We start from the raw sequence: 20,005 nt of genomic DNA, 5'->3' as shown, positions 1-20,005 counted from the left end.
TTTTTTACTTGTATTTATTTTATTATTTTGTTGAAAATAATAGAGAAAGACACATTCATGTACATTTTGATGTATGTTTTGAATAAAGAGATTGATTGATTAATAGCACAACCCCCATTTAAAAAATTGCATAAATTATGCAAAAATATTTTTCAAGGATAATGATTTAACAGATTCATGTTTTCTAATGGTAAATACATCAACTCAAAAGGAAAATTATAGTTCCAAATATTTTTCTGTAATAATGATAATTATTTGTGTCAAATTTAGAAGAAAATACTAAAAAACTAATTTTGTATCATTATTCATGAGCATTATATTTTATTTATTTTATTCTATGAATATTTGTTTATATTATCAAATATCTAGATTTTGATTGATTTAGATAATGATTGAAATATCTAGATATAAATTTAATTTGAACAATAAAAAAACTTAACTAGAGTTCACTTTCCTAATTTCATTAGATAACATACCAGACAATAAACATTGTTAAACAATTGATTTAAGCAACTAGCATACTATTGCCCTGTTGCACAAAAGTCTGTTGAATTTAACAGCGATTGAATGACGGTTAAATGCCACGAGAACCAATCAGAGAAGCGGAAGTCTTTAATCAGCACTTAATCACAGTCAACATTTAACATACTTTTGTGCAACCGGACCTATGAATTTGTATTTCATTACAATTAGCCGACAATGTAGCAATGGACAGATTTGGATGGAAGGCTGCCAACCAATCAAACGATTAAGCTGAAAGAAGAAGAATTAGCTGACGGTTCAATAGTAGTGAGTTGTTTCATTCGTATTAATTAATACCGTGCGTATTGTGTAATTTGTGTATGAATGAATAAATATAAGAAAAACTAACATCAAAATATAATAAGTAGTGATCAATTATCAATATATTAAACTGGTCACAGGTTATTTGTGTTAATTAATAAGCTTTGTATTTATTGTCTGTGCATGAATAAAATAATATTAACACATACACCGGCATTCAACCAAAATAAGTGGAGATCAATACTAGACTGAGCACAAGTTATGCTATAATGTCACCCTTTCTTCTCCAAGTTAAGATTAATATTTTTATAGAAGTTATGGTAATATTAAACTGGTCACAAGTTATGCTCTCTCTATCTAGAATGTCTCCTCCTCTCTCTCTCTTTCTCTAGAATGTCTCCCTCCTCCCGGAGTTCATCCTTGAGGTGACGACTACCAGAAAGAAGTGGCTGAACAACAGATTAGAAGAAGACAGTGATAGTGGAAAGACGAGGTCCGAATTCAATATTTGCACGGACTTTTAATAAGAGTTTAACAGTGGAACAGCTCAGAAGACCGGTCTAAACACTGGGTTAACTCCAAGTTCAACGTTCAATAAGTGATAGTTGTGTGACCTACCGCATCCTATATACAAATCTGGAAATATACCTAAAGCCACCGGTGAGATATCAATGCTTCATATTTTATTTTTTTAATTCTATATTTTATTGGTGATAGTATCAAAGTATCTAAAATAAATATATTTTCAAGTTTAATTACTATTGAAAATTCTCTCTTTGTACTAACTTGAACTAGAAAATTACTCCTTCATACCTTTTCATATAAACACAACTATAGTGAGGTCCACGTTATAATGGCAGTGTTTGATTGGTAATGGTATTGCTATCCTTGTCTATCATTCAACAAAGCGGATAGCGCCATCTCTTTCTCGCTTCGCTCTGTTGCCAGATCGTCTTTTAACAATGTAGAATTAATAATTAATTCACAATATATTTCATCTTAATTATGAAAGTTCATTATAAAATTATAGAAAAATAAAATTTCTTGCTTAATAAAATACAGTATAATAAATTGATAATTTTAAACAAGGATGGTCAGTTAATATTACATCAATAAACCTGTGTCAGCTACCGTCAGGTAGGCATTGACTAGACAGTGAGGATCGGCAACGTTGTTCTATCTTTCTCCACTGCCATTATAACGTGAACTTCACTATAGTATCGATCACTGAAGAGGGTACTTGTAATTTCTATAATAATTAAACAATTCAAGTAGCGCTATCAAAATACTTTATTGGATAATATTCAAGATAAAAATAATATTAAAAGCTGTCTAAAATCTCTGTGGATGCATTTTATGTACACTTTTTGGTGAATAAATTGCTTGAAATACGGTAATCTAAAATTGTTTTAGATAAAATAATATAGGTATAGAATTTCACGTTTTGCTGGGGGTGATACCTACATAATCTCCAAACTTCTGTGTTCGTTCAGAACCTCCGGAAAGCGATTTTTACATTTAAAAAAATTTAATTATAGGCTATGTATATTAAATTGGAATAGACACTCACATTTTGCATTTTATTCGATACCTACACACACTTTACATTATTTTGATATGATCAACTTGCTGAGATTTAAGATAGAGTGATATTTTTTAGTTGAATATTGTTTATCTCTCCAATACTGTGATTTTTACAAGAACCAAAAAAATCATATTTATCATCATTTTTCATTATCTCGACTGGATTTAAACTGGAAATATACCTAAAGCCACCGGTGAGATATCAATGCTTCATATTTAATTTTTCATTGCTTTACTATATATTTTATCATAATTTATTGGTGATAATATCAAAGTATCTAAAATGAATATATGTTTAAGTTTAATTATTATATGAATTCTCTCTTAGTATCTAAAATGAAGATATGTTTAAGCTTAATTATTATATGAATTCTCTCTTTATACTTGAACTAAAATTACCCCTTCATACTTTCTTAATATACACACAACTAGTTTCGAGCACTTAAGAGGAAGAATTCATTTTTTTTTAAATAATGTCAGAAATTTACAATACTGTAATTTAGATTTTTGTTTAGTGAAAGAGAATTGAACGTTTGTCAACTTGAATAGCGCTCTCAGTAGCTTAGCATTAAGAGAGGAATCCCGTTGAACCTGGGGTTTACCAACCGCATAGTCATAATATAGTAAGATTCATTTCATACTGTTCAGATTCCTTATAAAAGCATCATTGAGAAATAATAACATAAGAAGATATCCCATGATATAAATGAGCAATTTGTTTTTGTTAACTCAAGCCGATTACTGTCTATTATGACTGTGATGTTGAGGTAAGAGTGCCAGTACGGCACAGTAAGAGAGGCTACCAGCGTTACGTATCTTCACCAGAAAAAACTACTAGGACTATCGGCTTGAGTTGACAGTGAAATTTGGAACATAAACGTCCTACACCATGGGATAGGAAATCTTCTTATGCTATTTTATCTCTATGATAACGTCCATGCTTCCTATTCAGTCAAGGCTGACAGTTTGAAGTAAATCTCACTGACTTACCATAAAGATATAGTAAAAAAAAAATGCTTCACTATGAAGAAAATATTTCTGGAGAAAATTTGATAAATCATAGTTTAGATTGTTTAAAATTTTATGTAATATCATTATAATGCTTTAATAGAAATATATTGAAGTAGGACTATCATAGATAAGTTTTGACGCTTTCAAATTTCAAGAGTTTTCAAGTGGCTAATATCCACCAAAAAGAGGAATAACAGAATTCAATGAATGAGGAAAATCTTATATTTTGTGTCACTCTGGAAAATAATGTGGAACACCAGAGACAAAGCAATTCACGATTTTATACTTTTATTCACCCCAAAGGTGATTACAACTTCTCCTTGTACGTGAATTGAATTCGCAAAAAAATACGTTTATGTTATAAATGAATTTAATCTCAATCTTAAATCATTTTTGTTTTAGTATTATGTTTGTAGCAAAATTAAAAGTCTACTGAGCAACAGAATTCCACACCTTGAAATATGTTTCAATTTTATTTTTGTCAAATAAAATAAATAAGTAGGCTAGTTGAGTGATTCTTTTCTCAAGAAAAAGAAATAACAAAAGTTAGCTTCATAGGATATTTTAAATGACACGTGAAACAAAATTTTCAAATATTACAATTTTATTTTGTCAACATTGAACACATATCACACATTACTGAATAATTTCACATGATATTATAAAATATTGTAATCAAATTAAAAATTATATAATATTATGTGGCAACAACCTGTTGAAATTACATTATACAATGTAACAGTTGAAAATAGGTTTGCTATTGACCTAGAGTGGGGTTTTACAAGCCATTCAAAGACATTGCACTTGAGTAATGACTGGCCATCACATAACTAGTTACTGTATTATTTCACAGCTGCAGAAGGCCCCAGGCTACCAGATCACACGTTCAGACAGTTCACAAACAATCAGCCATCATTAGATTTATAGGTTTCTCTTCGCCTTCCTAGCTAATTTTAGTCTTCCTTCATTCCATTTCCGTCTTGCCTACAGATCAGTACAGTCAAATCGTTATTAAAGATGTTAATTTTCTTTAGAGAATTATGAAACATTAATGGAATATTGAATTATTGTTCAGTCAATTTAATAAATTCGATAAGAAGTAAGTCTAGCCTATAGATGAGTACAGTACAGTTTATTTGAACAGTTTTATTAAAAACATTAATTTTTTTTAATTGGTAAAAATACAGGTAGAATAGTAAAACATTGAATTACTGGTCAGTCAATTTTATAAGAAGAAATTTAATTCGATTATTCATCTAAAACTTACGTTAATAATAAAACGTTAAATTATTATTCAGTCAATTGAATAAATTCTTAAGAAGTAAGTTAATTTGATTATTCGATGAACCCCATAAAAATAAATGCACTTCCTGGTGGTTTGGAATTCACCTAAAACTGAAGGCTTGTTTCATTCATCATCTAACAATTTCTAACTAAATCACGTGGACTTAATAACTCATACAATAATTGAATGTTGAATGAAAAGGATACGACAGTTATAATAGTTACATATTATATCAATATAATAAAAATAATGTTGGGCTCAATTAAAGTAGATCGTGAAAATTGTATTCGAACAGAACAAAGTGAACATTTCAATAATTGATGTCAACAAAACAATTGTAATATTGATAATTAATTGATTATATTAGTGAAAGTAATTGGTATAACCAGACTATAATAAATGAAATAAATAATAAATTGATTTACAAGTGATGTATTACAATAATTATCATTGATATCATCATAATCAGTCAGTTTTAAACTTAACTGAAACTGGAAACAATAAAAATATACATTTGCAAGAGAACTTTGGAGGAAGTGAAGTTCTTTTAGAGAGATGTGTACTCAATTCAAACTATAGGATGAAGTCTTTATAATACAGTTTTTTATCAACACATCTTTAGGCACTTCAGGTTTTCAATAAGAATTAATACGGAAATTAATAATTCACAGAAATGGATCCATAACATAGAAAAAATATTATAGAATAGTGTTATAAGAATAGAAAAAAATATATAATATTCAGTACAAATACAAAATATCACCAATAGTGAGATGTAATAGAAAAATTAATATTAGCGATAGATATTTAATAGTGATATAAGAATAGAAAAAAATCTTTAGTACAAATACAACATATTCAAAATAATCAAATTGAATCTTACAATACAACTAAATAAAGTAAGGTTTGATGTCACGTGGAAAAATGTAGTTTCAAGGAATACATTTTCGCAACTATTTTCTAAATAACACGTGGTGCCACCGCTTAGCTTACAAAATATGTAGTCTACTGATATTCTACTATACATTTCGTAATTCTACACACAGCCCAAATAGGTAATAATTATAATAAGGCGGCCATGAATTGGAAAAATACACACTACTATACAATTTACTAATGACTGGAATTTAATTAAATGTTGATCGGAAACGATTACCAAACTGTGGCGTGAAACCGGTTTATTTGGCTTTGCAAGGTTGTTGAGTGGGTACAATATTTGGATCATGCAAACTGCATCTTCTCGTTACAACGCAAAAACCCAAATTTACTCCATTGAGGAATTATATCATAGTGGGAAAACTTACTCCTGATACGAATCTCAGAGTATTTAGAACAATGAGATTTTGAATGACTGTACCTTGGTTCTTGTTGGGTTCTTCCTATAGTGAGACTCATTGCAATCTGTCAGCATTGATTGAATGAAAAACAAAAGTTTAAAGTGAATCTCATTATAGAAGAGTTGACATTTTAAATTCCTTTACACGTTGAAAGGCCCACGGCTAGATATTTTTAAATGAGAACATTTTAAAATGAGTTATTACGTCAATTCTAAACATACGTACATTTGAACTAACATGGAATTGCAACAGTTAACACAACAGCTATCAGATACACTCATCATAATATGAATATTGATCAATACCAAGTGGAATGAATGTTTTATTGCTTACTTTAGTTTATTTTTATCAATTTAGTTTAAAATAGTTTAGAAAATTTAATTATCAGGTTGGAAAGTTATACGATAACTAAGCAAGTATTGGCATGAAATGTAATTCCACATGGAATTTATGTTATTACCTTGTTCTCAAACAAATTTCAAGACTTGATAATAATATTAATATCGTAACTAAACTTTTGGTAATAGGTAAAACTTAAATTCACTTTAGAGGTGAAACTTCACATTTTATCAAGGAAATAATTTCATTGCAATAAACAACTCTTGAGATCTGCGTTGTCCGAAATCACTTATCGAGACCTTCTATATTTTGGGGGGGGGGGGGGGGGGGTTTGAGGAAACACATAAACTCGTGAATAGGATACAATAGCAATAATTAATGAGGTAGATAATTAAACTAGATCATGAATACATTGATTTGGTAAGACAATATAATAACATGGAGGCTAGTAGATGTGAAGAGAAAGTTAATTTAAAGCATTTTCCTATAGTTATACGACAGGAATTATTTATGAAAAACAGGAATCAATTAAAATTCCTTGATTTTTCTCTCAATTTGATCATTGATCAATAATTATAGCCAAGATTATGGTATGCAAATATTTACAATCTGTCACAGTCATCTATAGTATTTGATTATAAAGCAATGCATAATTATGCAGCAACAACGTAGGAAGGTCAGAAAGTCAAGGTTTCTATTCAAATTTATTACAAAAACAAAATATTGTCAACTACAACACAACATTTGGAACAAAATAAAGATCACCAAATCTTCTCTAGCTGACTGGAAGCAGATACAATCAAATTAAAAATTTTAATACATTTTTCTGACATTAAAGATTCATTTGCAGAAAATATATTTTTAACTACAAAGAATGCATAAAAAATCGTTATTGCTTCTCTCTTCATAATTGAAATCAGATTAGATACAATCAAATTTGAAATTCAAGCGAATTTCACATACTAATTCATGAGACACAATTTATAGAACTATAAGTGACTTATCATTGAATAAAAAACTAATTCATGAACTTCTACATTGTATCACTTATTCTTAAAACATTAAAGTTTTACATCCAAATACTGAGATGATCATTTCCGAATAAATTGATTTCAAAATAAACTCATAAAAATAGTGTTAATGTCTTAGCTATTGAAAAACTAAATTAAGAACATTCGAATAGGAATAGCATTGTTTTCGACAGCTTAATAACTAACCTTATAGGATAGGTTCAAGATGAATTGGCCCTAGTTTGTACATTGCTGGGGTTTATCAAGTATTCTGCAGCCTTGTATTTTGATGCATATCTGTAACAAAATAAATTGAGTTAATTGAGAATAAACTTACACAAATCATTGAATTTCAAAGGAGAATAATCATTGAATTTCAAAGGAGAATAAAAGTTAGTGTGGGTAAAAGTCAAGTTTTCCCAATTCCAATAGGAAGAATTATTATCAAAGCAATCAAAGCAATATTATCAAAGCGATTATTGTTAGATTAAGCCTCCTTCTACTTTATTTATTTGGGAAACAAAGAATTCCAACGGATATTCTGATCAAAACAATGGGATTCCTCACATGACGCATGAAAACCAGTTTTGGATTCCAGTAGAGTAGAAGAACGCAAAGTTCCCTAAGTTAACCAACCAGTGGTCCATTGACAAATTGCCAATGAATTCGAGTTGTATCGAAAAAACCTGATTTGTGGTAATGAACTCTTGTGTCAAATATATGTTATCTTTCTCCATCTCATATAGCTTTGAAAAGCATATATTTTTTCTTGATCCTCATATAGATTTTAAAAACTTTAATACGAAGATCCTTTTATAGCTTTAATAAGCATTTTCATTTAACTTTTAAAAGCATTTGTCTGTACTGTAAATGTTTTTCAACTTCGGTAGGTCATTAAAGAACAAAATATACCGTATTTACCGTCGATTCTAAATACTATTCTGAAATACAGGGCGTTTTTAATGGATTAGCAAATTTCAAATACATTTATTTACTATTAAAAAAGGCTTGATATCTGCACACCGTACTACCTTATATAAAAAATACTAATGCTTTTGAAAATTTATCAAATGTGATCAATAATACACTTAGGTATTAGTCACAGACAAGATCCATAGTGAGATTCACTTCAAACTGTCAGCATGAATATTAAAATTCTTCAACTTTCATAATAAATAACATCAATTCTTTCCAATTGGATGGGAGATTAAGCTACGTTAATAGTAGTGGAAGCATTTTAAAGACAAAACTTCTTCCGCCATTCTCAGTTTTTGACTTGAGAATATAGTCAGGAATATTTTTCCCATAAGATTTTATCAAGTTATTATTTACTGTTGAAAGTAATACACATAAAGTGAATTATGTGACCAAAGCTAGCAATAATAATTATTACTAAGAATAAAAATTAACTCGGTTTATGTTCAAGGATGGACTTATATAACAGTTTCATGATGTAATAATACATTTTTGTTGAGCTTCCGTTCCAAGCAGGAATTTTCCAAGAATCCAAGAATTTTCCAAGAGTAAACATGCTGAAGGTCGGTTATGCAAGTGTTTCTATTCTTTACCCATATCGATATGAGATGGAAAATACATAGAAAAAAATGAGAAACCAATACATACAACTATTTTAAAGGAAGGCTGAATCGTTTATATTCTATGTTACTTGAATTGGGTATAGTATAGTTACTTTCCTTGAATTTTTAAGCTTTAGTATTAAAGATAACGCGAAGGCAATAGATTCCTCTCGAAAAATCATTTCTATAGTAACTATAGTAACTGGGATAACTGTCATCATCATCATCATCATCATCATCATCATCATCATCATCATCATCATCATCATGATAAACTGATTAATCAAGCTTATGTGAATGATTGACAATTATGTGAATGAATCACCCCCTAACCCCTTGTGCTAAAGGGTTAGGGGGTGATTCATTAGTGGGTACTTTTGATATGATAACCTCCTTACTACCCAAAACAAAACTGCGGGGTCAAAACTGTCTTCCAAACTTTTCATCTATACCCTTTATCGAATAAATTTTGACAAAAGAAACAAATTAGCATAAACAGTTAGTCAGAATAATGCATGCTGATCTTGAAGCAATGATTTCAATTGAATAAAAATACTAAGAAATTGTCAAAACCACAGATTTATTGATAGTTAGAAAGACCGGTTTCGGTTGTTACACCATTGTCAATCTCTGATAAACTCAGTTCATCTCAGTTTATCAAAACCGGCCTTTCTAACTATCAATAAATCTGTGGTTTTTGACAATTTCTTAGTATTTCTATTTAATATGAATAATTACCACAATATCAACTTCTCAACTACACAAAAAGTTAAAGCAATCATTTTATTCCCTTGTATCACTTATTTTGAAAATGTGAAAGAGTTTTGAAAAACTTGATAATTTTTTACAAATAAAAGTATATAAGCATAAACAATGATATCAAAGCGATGAAGGAATGAGATTTAAATTTCATTTGACGATTAGGCTACATGAATAGGTCTACGCACAGGTTTTACCTTGTAGGCTACTCCTTAAACATAGATGGACTTGAAAAATATATTGCAGTTTTGGGAGTATTTTTATATATTTTAATAGTATTTTTCTTGTATTATTTTTAGATATTATAATATTATATTATTATAATTGAGTATGTTTTTTGAGAAAATGAATTTAAATTTGAATTTGAATAAATGCTCTAGTCTCGATATAGCAATATCCGAAAATAGCAGCATCATATTCTCAATCATTATAGAGAAAATACCCTACATCAAAACTAGAAACAAAGATTTTAATTAATCTCCAATCATCTACAGTACCTTCAAGCATAGACGAATAATTGTTTATACCTAACGGTATCTTTACTCTATGCTTCAAGTAGCCTATACCATTTTTTTAATTGTGTTAACGGGATTAACCTTGTCATAAATTGTTTCAATGGAATAGGACATCTACCAAAAGAGTGACGTTTTTATGATAGCTTTAGGAAGGTGACTGGTCCACTTCCTGTAAGAGATGAACCGTTTTCAAACTCAACTAAGTAAGCCAACGTTTTCGGTGAACCAAGGTTCTTCCTTCTCTCAGAAAAAATGCTACAGCAACGATTGTTCAAAATTTATTTATTTATTTATTTATTCGTTGATATAATATACAAATCATATGAATATGATCGGGATAGAACAACAGGCATAGCCCAAAACTATTCTGTTCCCAAATTTCATAAATAAAGAAATGTCCGAAAAAAATAGGTTATGTTCTTACTGAGGAAATTTAAAGTTCAAAGTTCTGTCCAAGAATATATATTAGCTGGAAATTTTGAATTTAGAATAATTAAAATACCAAATTATAGTCAAATTTTGCACTTCATATCACCGCACTTTGAATAAATTAAGTTATTTCAGAAAATTTTGAAGCCAAAAATATACACACAACTTTCAACTAGGCAAATTCAATGTTTATACACCGAAATAATACTGTGAGAAGTTTACAAATGATATGGAACCCACCTACATTTGAGAGCCTCATCACTTCCACAATCAAGCATATAGGAACTGTCCAGTCTTGGTCTCAAATAGGAATCATCCGCAGTAGTTACAGATGTAGTTACATCTGTAAAAAATATCAAAATTAACAATTATATTCACAATTTTGATCCATTCTGTAAGGAATATAAAATATTATTTTATTATTATAACATAGTATCGAACATTTGTAGTGCCGTAGTGAAATTGATATTCGATCAAAGCGACTATAAGTTGTCACAATCAATTATTTATTTAGAGGAAAAATATATTAGTTTTGGTTGTTACGCCTTTTTTACAAAAGTTGATGGTTCTTGATCCATTCCGAACTGCGATGTATTAACACACTTTGATCATTTCAACACAGACATGCAGTCATTGATTTTATGAATTAAATAAGAACCATTTTGTTCTTGAAACGAAAGAAGCAAGTAAACAAAATCGTTCATTACATAAGATAAATGACTGCGTGTCGGTGTTGAAATGACCAAATAGTGTGTTGACAAATGACAAACATCGCAATTTGGAATGGATCAAGAAACAGTCACCCTCATTTTAAAATGAAATCTCATGAGTTACATGAATGTCACGAAGAATTAAATTTTTATTTGAAAACATTTAGATCAATAGCAAATCAGACTCATTTGCCCTGAAACAAATATGGTTTTGTGAAAGCAATACTTTCTTTTCGCCACACTGCACAGAAAGCAGCTGTTTTCCAGTCCCTACGTAGATCTGAAAAACATTGTTTTCAGACGACTCTCGTCTGACGTCAGAACATGTTTCTTTCCGGCCTAGGCCGGAAAGAGTACCCTTTCCAGCCGCTAACATGGAACAAAGAGAGGTGATCAAAAAACAGCTGATCAAAAAACTTTTCATTATTTGTGTTCATTATTCAATAGGCTAATTAAAACATTTATAATAATATCATCTTATTGTCATTTGAAAGAATAAAAAAGTATAACCTCCCACATAATTGAACATCATCTTTTAGGTTATTTAGACAAATCAGAATAAAAAATAAAAATACTTGGACAATTTCCTGATATTCAGATTACCTCAGATTTGCTAGAGCTATCACCTTCCACTTCTGCTTTAGGAAGTGCTTAGTAAACAACTATTCTCATATATAATTATATTGTTTATTTTTGTGTGTGGCGAAAAATAGCGTTCGCACCACGGGCAAAAATGTTTTTCCGGCTCTCATTTTCTGCTCTAGGTGCGAAATATACTATTACATCCATGGGCATATAAGGAAAGTCCATAAAAGTAAATTTTTCAGGAAATCAATTTCTAATTTCTAACATGAATCATAATTTCCTTCTAGTGATTTTTCACAAACTAACTTCATACTGCAAGAAATTAAATATTCTTCATTTGTTTGATGATTAATTACTAAACATTCATAGTTTAAAAACTAATTAATTAAAATCTAATGATTAATCAAAGTTTAGAAAAATTGGACTTGGTGCATTTTCCTTGTACGCCCATGACGGTAGTAGGTAGGGAAGGAAAGTGAAAAATAAAAACTTCATTGAATATATTTTTGTAATAGTGATCATCTTTTTTCAACCTTCTAACCCTAATTGAATCTTCTACATTTGATTGCAGATCTAATTAATGAGAGCATTGTTATGGGGCTAATGGGGTTATTGTGTCTAATGAGAACATTTGTATTCTATAGTGAGGTTCAGTTCAAACTGTCAGAATTCCTTATAAATGACACCAACGCTCCCCATTCAACTAATACTGACAGTTCAAAGTGGACATCATTATAGTAACATAGCCTCCTCAAGGGATTCAGTCAAGAATCAAATTTCAACTCTAGTTATATATGAGGTGATCCTTCATTTCTTCTTCTATCTTTTATTTGTCAGGACTCAAAACATGCTCATTGTGAGTCATTTGTATTCTCTGCTAAACCATTGGCCACTAAATGACCTACAGTGTGGTTCACGTTATAATGGCAGTGTTTGATTAGTAATGGCATAGCCACCTTTAATACAGGTGGCTATGGTTTTATTTATTTATTTATTCGTGGACATAATCACAAATCATATAAATATGATTAGGAAGGAACAACAGGCTTGGCCCAAATCTATTCCATTCCCAAATTTTGATAAATTAATAAAATGTCCAAAAAATAGGTTATGTTTCTACTGTAAAACGTTCAAGTTCAATTTTCGTCCAAAAATATATAAAAGCTAAACATTTTAAATGTAGAGAAATTAAAACACCAAACTATATTTAAATATAACACTTAATTATCACTTCATATTGATTTAATCAAGTTATTTTATAAAATGTTGAACCTAAAAATACACACAACTTATCTCACTAAGCACAATTGGTTATGGTATTGCTGTTTTTGTCTATCATTCAACAAAGCAAATAGCGCTATCTCTTTCTCGCGCTGCTCTGTTGCCAGATCGTCTTTTAACAATGTAGAATTGATCATTATAATAATAAATAAATGTGTTTCCTTTAGAAAATTAAAGCATAAAAAGTACAAAATATCTAGAATATAATGTAATGTGATAATACAATGATAAATAAAATGAGTCTATAAAAAAATATGAAATATAATTCTATTGGAAATTAACCTACTCAACTATGGGAAACCCATGTACTAGAGTAGGTGTTAGTAGTAGTAATAGATTCTAGGTGGGGGTGCAAACTGCAAATAAGTTGGGTAAGTGAGCTCACATATTGTTTGAGATTATGTTTTCTATATGAAGTCTTCCAGTTGAAATAATCCAGTTCTTAGCGGCAGTTTTGAATCTTCTTGGGTTTTTCATTGACTTGATTTGTGCAGCAAGTAGATTGTGGAGTTTTGGTGCTAGGTGGTTGAAGTGTCGTTGATATATTGCCTTCCAAGCCACGTTCGTAATAAGAAGGTTTCTGTTTCTTGTGTTATGACTGTGGTTCCTTTGTTGAAATAACAAAACATTATGAAAATGCATTATTAAATTATTGGAAAATAAAATTTCTTGCTTAATAAATTATAATTGATTATTTTAAACGAGAATGGACCGTTAATATTACATCAATAAACCTGTATCAGCTACCGTCTATAGAAGGCATTGACAAGACAGAGGATCGGCAACGTTTTTCTCCCATCTTTCTCCACTGCCATTATAACGTGGACCTCACTATAGTACTCACAGAACAAACATAAATTATATCCTTTATAGGCTATGCCAACTGCTTTGATTCAAAAGCGTATAAGTTAAGAGATTTGGACGACACGACTAAGTTTTTAAAAATTGAAAATTTTATTCACACTACAACTACAAAGAAACCGAATTAAAGAATTTCGGGAGCCAAGTGCTCTCGTCAAGTGATTTAGTAGAACTGACTAAAAACTATTGATTGAGACATAAAGAAGACAATGCATAGCCAGCTATATGCTATAGCAATAGGATTGTGCACTACTACTTTAGATATGACAGCTCTTCAGACAACTGTGCACATAATTTTGAAAAAATCGTGAATAACAATTAAATTTCTAAATAAATTAAATAATTAAATCATAAATTTATTAATTCAAGCCATCTGAATTCAAAATTTATAGTTTTCATGTTTATTTTGGACTAAAATTTTATAAAAATTTTACACGTGAAATTCTAACCTTAGCTTCCGACTAATCAGTTCGCTTCCGACTATCAGAGAGGAAGGTTGTGATAGCTCTGGCTCGGTATACAATATCTTATCGCTAGTGCCGTTCAATTCTACTGAACGCTTCAAAATGAGCAAACTCTGTATGGAATGTAGTTTAGAATTTAATGATCCTAAAAATTCAATCGACTGTTCTAAGTGCGGAAATAGTTTCCACTCTGAGTGCTGTCACATTGGAAATATGGAAAATCTACGAAAGATGGGAGGAAGGAGATCTACGTGGAGGTGTGAAAGCTGTAAGGACGTTTCTCACGCACAGGTATTGCCTAATGTTAGTGGTGACAAAGCATTAGCTATAGCCGTATCGGATTCAAGTGGAAAAATTGACATTAAATTCGAAAACATTGAATCCTCAATCGCGAATTTGAAGACAGAAATTACCGCTTACCGTGCTGAACTGAATACCGTTAAAAGTGAGTGTGAAAAGGCTAAAAAAGACTGTGAACTCATCCTAACTGAAAATTCAATCTTGAAGAAACAACTTGGACAGATACAACAATACACTAGATTAACTAACATCGAGATCTCTGGAGTGCCGAAAACTAAAGAAGAGAATGTTTATTATATTGTTAAAAAACTTTCAGAAATTTTAAAAGTGCGTTTCGACCCTTCCGACGTTTCTATAGCTCATAGACTTCCGAAATCTAAAGACGCTTCCCATCCATCAATAGTGGTTAAATTCATTTCAAGAAAAGTTCGTGCTGAATGGTTGGACTCTGCTCGTAAACTCAAAGTAATCCAGGCTAACTTACTTCATGAAGAACTAACTTACTTCATAAATGAACACCTCACCGTCGATAATAAAATTCTGCTTGGGATAGACAGGAGTTATGTAAAACAAAAGAAACTGGCGTTTGCATGGGTTCGAGACGGAAAAATATTCATCAGAAAAACTTGCGACGGCCCTATTAGAAAAATACTGGATACAGCAGACCTGGACAAGGATTGGTGAAGTGGACTCATTGATTAAACAGTAAGCTGAGGAGAACTCTTATATAAAATACATATTATATATATATATATATATATATATATATATATATATATATATATATATATATATATATATATATATATTTTTTTTTTCTATATCCTATGGAACTCTTCTACAAAAAGGACTACAAAAACAAACTCATTTTTATTTTTTTTTATTCCTCTCAAGCGGAGATCAAAGTTGAACTCTCTTATTATATTGTTTTTCTTTCTTGAATTTCCCAAATAGTGAACTTATAGTTTATGTATACAGTTTTTCTCAACAATATAATTATTATTTATCTAATTTTCAGTCAATGATTTATTTAATTTTTGGAATTAAGTAAGCAATGAAATTTTTTGTTCCAAAGTAAATGGTTATTCATTTATTTTTATTTTTTCTTACACGATATTGTAATGAATTAATTAAGCAAGGAAATTGCAGGATGACATAATTTTCCTTCCATTTTATCTATTATTATGCACAGTTGATTACGGTATAAAAATTGATTTATAAAATCGTTGGGAAATAGGCTATTTTAAACGCGTGAAATATCATTCATATTACTACATATCAATTTAAAGTCAAATATATAACTCTAACTACATTGTTGAAATTACGCGAATCAGTGAAACCACAAACTTGATGCTTGATTTGTTTGTGCAATGAACGACTGTATAATTTACATTTTAAACGGTACTAGCGAATACAAGCTATGAACGTTCTAGATGATTTAACTTATTTTAGGCATGTTAGTTGTAATGTATTCGATGATTGTTGTGTGTATGGTGATTTCCTAAGAGTGAATGAGTTGAATGGTTTTAGTATATTACACATGAATATTAGAAGTTACAATAAAAACCACGAAGAATTTTTGATTTTCCTTGATAGTATAGCTTTCAAATTTGATGTTCTCGTGCTGACCGAGACATGGATGTGTGAGGATGATTATGTAAATTGTTTGGATGGATATTTGGCATATCAAACTACTACTAAATACAACCAAAACGATGGTATAATAGTATACGTAAATTCGGAGTTGTCTTCATCGTGTAACGAGGTGGAAGTTGGGGGATTGCGTTGTCTCAACTTGAAGTGCGATAAAGAAAACCATTGCTATAATTTACTTTGTGTTTATCGCTGTCATGATGTTGACATGGCCGGTTTTATCGATGGATTGGAGGAAAGATACAATCGTACTGATAATAATAATAATAATAATAATAATAATATAATAATAAGATAGAGGTAATTGTCGGTGACATCAACTGTGATATTCTCAATGAACAAACTAGCAGCCTAAGCAACAGGTATCTTGACGTGCTTTATGAAGCCGGCTTTGCTTGCTGCATTGATTCTCCGACTAGGGAAACTCCTTTTTCTTCTTCATGTATAGATCATTTATTTGTTAGACACCCAGATACTAATTCTCTTTTTCCAGCAGTATTGAAATCCGATATCACGGATCACTACGCAATAGGCATCACCATAAAGCATAATAAAAATAACAATAGCTCTCATATTCAAAACTCCAAATTCAAGAAAATTGATAATGAAAAATTATTTAAACTTCTGGCCGAACAGTCATGGGATGAAGTGATCTCTTCACAGGATCCTAATTTTTGTGCTGAGAAGTTCATGGAGCTTATAGCTCTGCTCCATCAGACCTGCTCTACAACTATAAATAGATGTAATAATAGTAATAAATTCAAAAAATTAAAGCCATGGATCACAAATGGGCTTATCAGATCCATAGAAAAAAGAAATAGATTAAGCAGATTAATTAAAAGTCAGCCCTTCAACCCAATCTCATTCATCAATATAATGAGTATCGCAGTATGTTGAGTAAATTGTTAAAAAAAAAAAAAAAAAAAAATATTTCAAAAGGAAACTATTAGATTCAAAAAATAACCCCAAAAATTTTTGGAAAACAATAAACGAGATATCAGGGTCTAGCAACAAAACTGCTTCTTTTCCTATTCATGATTAGACAAAATGTAACAATAGCGACAACAATCCCAAGTCTGCGGTAGATATAGCAAATGAATTTAACGTTTACTTTTCTAATGTTGGAGCCAGGCTAGCTGATGAGATTAAGCAAAGAAACCAGAGACTTAGAGCTCCAGTCTGTTCTCCTGTCCAGCAATTCATCTTAAGAGAAGTGTCAGAGCAGGAGGTTAGACAGTGTGTGGCGGAAATGCGCGGAGGCTCCTGGCTGCGATGATGTATCGGGTTATTTGTTGAAAAATGGCATAGATTTTATTACTATTCCACTTTGTCATATTATTAACTGTAGTTTCAATTCAGGTATTTTCCCCAATATTTTCAAATTGGCTATGGTTATTCCTCTATACAAGTCAGGTGATAAGGGAGATAAAAATAATTACCGTCCAATTTCTTTACTGAGTGTATTTTCAAAAGTTATTGAAAAATGCTACAAAAACCAACTGTCTCAATATTTAAAAATAAACAAATTATTATCTGATTGCCAGTTTGGATTCAGGAATGACTACTTGAGAAAAGGCATTAATAATAACAAATATATTCTTTTGCTGTTTGTTGACCTGGCAAAGGCTTTCGATTCTATCGATCGCGCAATATTGCTTTATAAATTGAAAAATATTGGGATAATTGGCGCTTCTCATGATTGGATCGGAAGCTACTTGTCGGGTCGCAAACAAATAGTAAACATAAATAGTCCATTCAGTTATAGTAACAATGGTGGTAACAATGAAATTAATAGCAATAATATAAATAACAACAATACAAATTCTGTCAATAGTGAGGTGCGAAGTATCGATTTTGGGGTTGTCCAAGGAAGCACACTTGGGCCAATCTTATTCCTTATATACATCAATGACATTATCAAATCTGATATATCGGGTAGAATGCTACTGTTTGCTGATGACACTGCAGTCTATTTTGAGGCAGACAGCTGGATGGAAGTCTACGAGAAGGCATCCAGAAACTTAATTACACTCAAAAATTGGTTTGACGACAACATTCTTAGTATGAATGCGAAGAAGACCAAAATTCTTCCAATATTCCTTTATAAAAACCGCGCCCCTCCGGAAAATTTACTGCTAAAACTACATTCTTGTGGTCAGGTGTGTAATGATGACTGTGATTGCCAGGTGATTGAATCGGTCAACGAGTTCAAATACCTGGGTATAATCATTGATAATAATTTAGAAAAAAAATTACGGAAATTGAGATGAGATAAAACGAATAATTTCTCAATTGAATCAAAATAAAGCATCTGAATTGATGGTATATCAGCGTTTATCGTTAAACTTTCCAGTGAATTCATAAGTCCTGTGCTAGCTCATTTGATCAAGCTAAGTTTTGAAAGTGGTGAATTTCCCGCATGCTTGAAGAGGGCGGTAGTCATCCCATTATTTAAAAAGGTGATTGCATGGATGAATAATTATAGGCCTATTTCACTATTATCTGTGTTCTCGAAAATTATAGAAAAAATAGTTAAAGCAAGAATTCAAAAATTCTTCAATTTAAATAATTTTCTGAGTGAGAACCAATATGGCTTTATTGGAAGAATTTACAGAGGATGCATTGTTATCTTTCTGTTCAGGAATTTTCAATGGGCTAAACAAAAACTTAAATGTCTTGGACCTGTTCATTGATATAACTAAAGCTTTTGACTCTGTGACTTTGCATAGATTGAGGGAGGCTGGAATAAGAGGCATTGCTTTGAATTGGTTCAAGTTTCTTGGTGGGCAGAAGCCTGTGTTCGGTTGAGAATGTTCTGAGCACTTATTTGACCATCCCATGTGGGGTACCCCAGGGCTCGGTATTGGGACCAATTTTATTCCTGGTGTATAAATAAATTATGCGCAAGTAATCTGAGTGGAACAGTCACTTGTTTTGCGGATGATACGGTTCTGCTATATTGTAAAAAATAAATTGATAAGGCAACTTCTAAGATGCAAAGTGACTTAGATTGGATAAAAATTTGGTTCTCAGTGCATAGGTTGGCTCTGAGTACTAAAACCAAATTTGTTCGTTTCTCTTTGAGATCAAAGCTCATCCTGCAGGTTCCCGTACTATTCAAGTGTGGTGTCTGCCTATCTAATCATAATGAATTCTGTACATCTTGTGTAAGATAGATCAGTGCAAAATATCAAATATCGTGGTTTAGAGCTTGATGAAACTGCAATTATTGGAAGGTTCACATCCAATCACTCAAGAAGCACATGACTATGATGCTTCGTAAATTTTATTTATTGGAATTCATTTTCCCTAGAAAAATTCTGAGATCTGTTTATTTCGCTATTGCAAATAGCAAGCTGCAATTGGGCTAAGCTGTTGGGGGGGGGGTGCTATAAAACAAATTTGAACTCTATACTTATTGTACAAAAAAGGTGATTAGAATGATTACATCATTACATAGAGGAGCTCATTCATTTCCCTACTTCCAGGCCTTGGATATATTGCCTTTAAGGCATTTATATA

At 30.9% G+C, this 20,005-nt stretch overlaps 2 protein-coding genes across 9 annotated transcripts in view; one reads left to right on the top strand and one right to left on the bottom strand.

The window, feature by feature from the left end:
- Nucleotides 1-1,245: 1,245 nt before the first annotated feature.
- Nucleotides 1,246-20,005, top strand: part of LOC111058429 (arylsulfatase B-like) — a 58,089-nt gene continuing 39,329 nt past the window's right edge. The window contains exon 1 of one of the 3 annotated variants that reach the window (XM_039423349.1): nucleotides 1,246-1,443. Coding sequence is in view for 1 of the 3 variants with exons in the window: in XM_039423348.1 (XP_039279282.1) it covers nucleotides 14,633-14,821 (189 nt within the window). In the remaining 2 variants the exon portion in view is untranslated. Of the gene's footprint in view, nucleotides 1,444-2,532; nucleotides 2,562-14,631; nucleotides 14,822-20,005 lie in introns of those variants that run through there. The other 2 variants (XM_039423350.1, XM_039423348.1) reach the window with 2 other exon arrangements.
- Nucleotides 3,970-20,005, bottom strand: part of LOC111058427 (myb-like protein P) — a 48,038-nt gene continuing 32,002 nt past the window's right edge. For 2 of the 6 annotated variants that reach the window (XM_039423341.1, XM_039423343.1), the window contains exons 4-5: nucleotides 10,870-10,974; nucleotides 5,968-7,646 (exon numbers count right to left, since the gene is read on the bottom strand). The gene's annotated coding sequence lies outside the window, so the exon portion shown is untranslated. Of the gene's footprint in view, nucleotides 4,363-5,967; nucleotides 7,647-10,869; nucleotides 10,975-20,005 lie in introns of those variants that run through there. The other 4 variants (XM_039423344.1, XM_039423342.1, XM_039423345.1 and 1 more) reach the window with 4 other exon arrangements.

This window comes from Nilaparvata lugens, chromosome 3 (genome assembly GCF_014356525.2).
Source record: "Nilaparvata lugens isolate BPH chromosome 3, ASM1435652v1, whole genome shotgun sequence".
Classification (NCBI taxonomy): Eukaryota; Metazoa; Arthropoda; class Insecta; order Hemiptera; family Delphacidae; genus Nilaparvata; species Nilaparvata lugens.
Note: the sequence above shows the minus strand (reverse complement) of the source record. Positions and strands in the feature narration are given on the sequence as shown.